At 52.7% G+C, this 4,298-nt stretch overlaps 1 protein-coding gene across 1 annotated transcript; it reads left to right on the forward strand.

Moving 5' to 3' along the window:
• The first annotated feature begins 259 nt into the window (after positions 1-259).
• On the forward strand, positions 260-3,355 carry LOC104915332 (serine peptidase inhibitor Kazal type 4). Its single transcript, XM_010726184.3, has 4 exons — positions 260-371; positions 764-798; positions 1,120-1,232; positions 3,173-3,355. The coding sequence occupies exons 1-4, from the start codon at positions 311-313 to the stop codon at positions 3,225-3,227; spliced, it is 264 nt and encodes an 87-aa protein (XP_010724486.1). The 5' UTR covers positions 260-310; the 3' UTR covers positions 3,228-3,355.
• The last annotated feature ends 943 nt before the right edge of the window (positions 3,356-4,298 follow it).

Genomic DNA, 4,298 nt, shown 5'->3' on the forward strand with positions numbered 1-4,298 from the left:
AGGAATGGCAGCTACGAAGTTGGAGGGTCGTCTTGGGGGTAATGTGCGCAGTGGGAGGCTGGTTGGTTTGGAGAGGAGAGCAGCATTACTCAGCCTGCACTGGGATCAAAGGGATTTTATAGCAGCCTCTAGTGCCTGCACCTGGAGCTGGTAGGCTGTCATTCACCTCTGGGTTCACAGTCTGTCTGTTCCCAGCGCAGGTCAAACTGCTCAAAATGCTGCTTTTCCCAGCGCCAAGATTAGCTGCTGCCCTCTGCTATAAAGGCTGTGAGCGGAGTGAGGTGCATGAGTGCATGCACCCGTGCCAGCCATGCCCACAAAGGAGCTGCTGGTGCTGGCGCTGATGCTGGTAGCTTTTGTTTCTGCCGGTGGTAAGTCTGCTCTGCGTTGGTGGGCTGGGAGGTGTGGAGGGACTGAGAGTGCAAAGGAGGGCAGAAAGACACAGGATCTCTGTTATGGAGAAGAGGTGAGGGAGGCGAGGCAGCACAGCAGCAGCACGGTGGGGTGCAGAGAAGGACAGGAGCACACACACCCCACACTTTCTGGGATGTGCCAGTGATGCATTTGATGCTCAGTGGGGCTCCTGGTTGAGAGTCCAGGAGAGAGGGCTATGGGAAGGGGCTCAGAGACAGGTACAGGCACTCCCACCTTTGTCCCTCTGTCACTACCTCACGCTCCTGCCACCAGCTCTCTCTGGAAAGGCTGGTCACAGTTGTCACTTAATTTCCCCCCGCCGAACTCTTGGATCTCTGCTCTGTTTCAGGGGCAGAGCTGGAAGAGGGGAACGGCCTGAGAAGGGTAAGAGATTTCCATTTGCTCTTGATAGTGGCTTCTATTGGGCTGCCTCAATGCCTGGCACGACTGGGAGAAAGGCTGTTCCCAGAAGCTGCCCCAGCTCCGTGGGTCTCAGCAGTCTCAGCCCAGTACCAACCCCGGGCAGTGAGTCCCACCTCGAGGCACGCTGCCTCTCCCCTCTCCGTGAGCCTGCCCTAAGGGGCATTGGGATCCCCAGAGTTGATGTGCAATCAGCTCTCGCCACGCTTGCTGCTGCCCTATTGCCATGGGAGGAGGGTGGGAGCTGCCTGCACTGAAGCATTCACTGCCGTTTCTCCTTTCCAGCCGACGTGTGGAGAGATGGCTGAGCTGCAGGCATGCCCCCTGCTGCACTTGCCCGTCTGTGGGAGCGATGGGAACACCTATGCCAATGAGTGCTTGCTCTGTGTGCAGAAAATGTAAGCTCACACCTGGGCACTGGCCTCCAGGGGTCTAATTTTAGCTGTGTAAATGCAGGTGCTTGTCAAACACCGTGGGAAAACCAAAGCCCACGGGAAGGACACAAGATCCTAACTGCGAGGTGGAAGAAGGCTTTTGGCATCCTCTGAACCTGGCTCTGCAGCCCTCAGCTTCACCTGCCCGTGATGGCAGTGCCCAAGAAGGCACAGGCATGGGAATGCCCCTCGCCCTTGCAGATGCCAGCCCCTTCACTCACTGTGTTGGCAGAGTACTGATCCCACAAGAGAGAGCAATATTTATCCATCGGAACAGCTTGCTGGATCATGCACTGTAGGGTAGCGGGCCCAAAATGTGGGGTCAAGAGTCACAGCCAGATGACCTTCCAACATAAAAAAACACTGGCAACAAACCAGGTGCTCTGCAGAGGATGAGAGAAGGTCCCCAGTCTGTGTACTGCCTGAGAATGAATAATCACAGAACCATAGAGTGGCTTGGGTTGGTAGGGACATTAAAGATCATCCAGTTCTAACCACCTGCCTGGGTCAGGGATGTCTGCACCTAGACAAGGTTGCTCAACGCCCCTGGTCTAAATACCTCCAGGGATGGGGCATCCACAGCTACTCTGCGCAGCTGTTCCAGTGCCTTGCCACCCTCTGAGTGAAAAATTGTTTCCTTCTAGCCTAAATCTCCCCTCTTATAGTTTAAAACCTTCGCCCCTTATCTTGGTCACAGTAGTCCCCGATGAAGTCTCGCTCCATCTTTCCTACAGGCCTCCTTTATGTACTGGAAGACCACTGTAAAGTCTTCCAGAGCCTTCTGCAGGCTGACCAAGCCCAGTTCTCCCAGTGTATCTTCATAAGATAGGTACTGCAGCCCTCTGATCATAACTGTAGCCCTCCTCTGGACCCACTCTAACATGCCCATGTTTTTCTCAAGCTGGAGAAGGGAGATTTGGATGCAGATGTTTGGAAGGGTGCACTAGGTGGCTAGTCTGGACAGGCAAATAGCAACAGTAAATCCTCCCAAGAGAGCTCTGTGAGTGCAGATGCCCAGTTATGCACATCATGGTTCCTTTGGCAGAGCTTCACCACAGAGGGACCACCATAAGTTTGAGGAGTAGGGCAACAGGGATATCACGATGTTCAGAAGGGAAAAGTATGAGGGCTGCCTTGGGGCAGGACCACACTGTAATTCTGTGCAGGCTGGGAAGTGATGGGCTGAACGAAGACCGGGCTGAATGCACATAAACAGGTGCTTGCATTGCAAAGAACACAGGCTGCAGGGAGGGACAACCAGATTGCACAGGAAGATGCTGCCACCTCTGCAGGGTGCTGGGCACTGGGGCTGCAGCGTGACATTGGGATATCTGTCTCCTGGGACATGGGGAAACTGCAGAGGGTCCGCAAACGGCCACAGGCCTGGACTGTGAGGAGCTGTGGAGGAGCTATGTCCAACTGGTGGCTCTTGGAGTGGGAGGCCGAGGGGATCCGGTGGCAGCCTATGGCCACAAAGGGAACGGATGGAGTCATATTGCAGCTGCTGATACAACACAGGGCAACGGCCACAAAGTCCCAAAAGGGTTCAGATGAGACACAGGGGACAGCCCTTCCTTTTCCAGGAGGCTGGTGAACTAGGGAGGGAGGGGTCTTCATCCTCGGGGGGTGCAGAGGGCTCGGGCAAAGCTTCAGTGCTCACATGCAAACCAGCTGGGATGAAATCGTCTCTAGCAATGGTGGGACCTACACCACACACAGGGAAGAGACCTCTGCAGACCAGCATGCCTTTCAGTGTCTCACCTCTTTTCAGTGGAACAATGAGCAAACAGTTTTAGAAAGGTCAGCTCCATTCCACGCGCCACATGAGGCCAAGGGTGAGTCAGTGAACACTTTTTTTTTCTTTTTTTTCCTATTCTTTACTCTGTTTTTCTACATTTTCCTAGGAAAACCAGGCAAGATATCCAGATTTTGAATGATGGGGAGTGTCAAGATATCTGAGCCTTCTGGTGGCTTTCTGGTGGCTTTTCTGAGCTTGCAAATAGGTGATTAACTTATGCTGTATGCTCTGCGTGCATCAGACATTTCAGTCAGTGACAGTAAATAATAAAATTGCATACACAATCTTATTTCAACGGCATTATTTTGTGCCAGGCTGAGAGAAAACAGCACAAGCCAGTTTCCATGAAGAAGTAATAAAAGAGTGTAGTCAAAACATTCATTTCCAATCTGTATCACAAACTAGGCTCAGCACATTGTGCACTATAGATTTCTCTGGTGTTCCTGGGAGATATGTGGGAGCAGTAAGAAACATATAACACAGCTGTACAAACAGCTTTTCTGAAGGAGGCAATTTAGCAAAGGTACAGTTTCTCCAGTGTGGGAGGTGATGGCTTTCTCTCCAGCTCCCCACAAACCACCTTCACATCCAACTACTGGAAAACAGCAACATCCACACTTCTTGTATCATTTAGCTTTTCCCATGAGACTTCTCCATAAAGAAATCAGCCCAGATAACCCACAGGAACTCTAGAAGAGCAGAGTGGAAGTCCTGAATTCTAGAGAGCCTGAATCTCTGGGGGGTCTTCTCAAGACAGACCTGATCTCCCTATGTGCTCCTGGGGAACAGAACTTGCCTCCTACTTGCTCAGCATCATGCCTAGGTTGCTCCTTGTGCTAGGGCAACTTTTGGTGCTATGGTGGGTTCGATCCAAGCTGGCTAATGGTCAGCATGCATCAGCTGTCTGCGGGCTCCCTCTGATCTTTTTTTGCTCTTTTTTCCCACAGCAGCTGGGATGTGAATCACCTTTCACTAAATATCATAGAATCACAGAACGGCCAGGGCTGGAAGGGGCCTCAAGGATGATGAACGCCCCAACCCCCACCACACGCAGGACCACCAACCTCCACATCTCACAGCAGCCCAGGCTGCCCAGGGCCCCATCCAACCTGGCCTTGAACACCTCCAGGGATGGACGGGGATCCACAGCCTCTCTGGGCAGCTGTTCCAGCACCTCCCCACTCTCACAGCAAACAACTTCCCCCTGACACCCAACTGAAATCTGCCCTCCC

Source organism: Meleagris gallopavo, chromosome Z (genome assembly GCF_000146605.3).
Source record: "Meleagris gallopavo isolate NT-WF06-2002-E0010 breed Aviagen turkey brand Nicholas breeding stock chromosome Z, Turkey_5.1, whole genome shotgun sequence".
NCBI lineage: Eukaryota > Metazoa > Chordata > Aves > Galliformes > Phasianidae > Meleagris > Meleagris gallopavo.

Coding starts and splice junctions, on each gene's coding strand:
- LOC104915332 (XM_010726184.3), top strand. CDS start 311: ATGCCCACAAAGGAGCTGCTGGTGCTGGCGCTGATGCTGGTAGCTTTT. Junction 799..1,119: donor AGGGGAACGGCCTGAGAAGG/GTAAGAGATTTC, acceptor TCTCCTTTCCAG/CCGACGTGTGGAGAGATGGC. Junction 1,233..3,172: donor TTGCTCTGTGTGCAGAAAAT/GTAAGCTCACAC, acceptor ACATTTTCCTAG/GAAAACCAGGCAAGATATCC.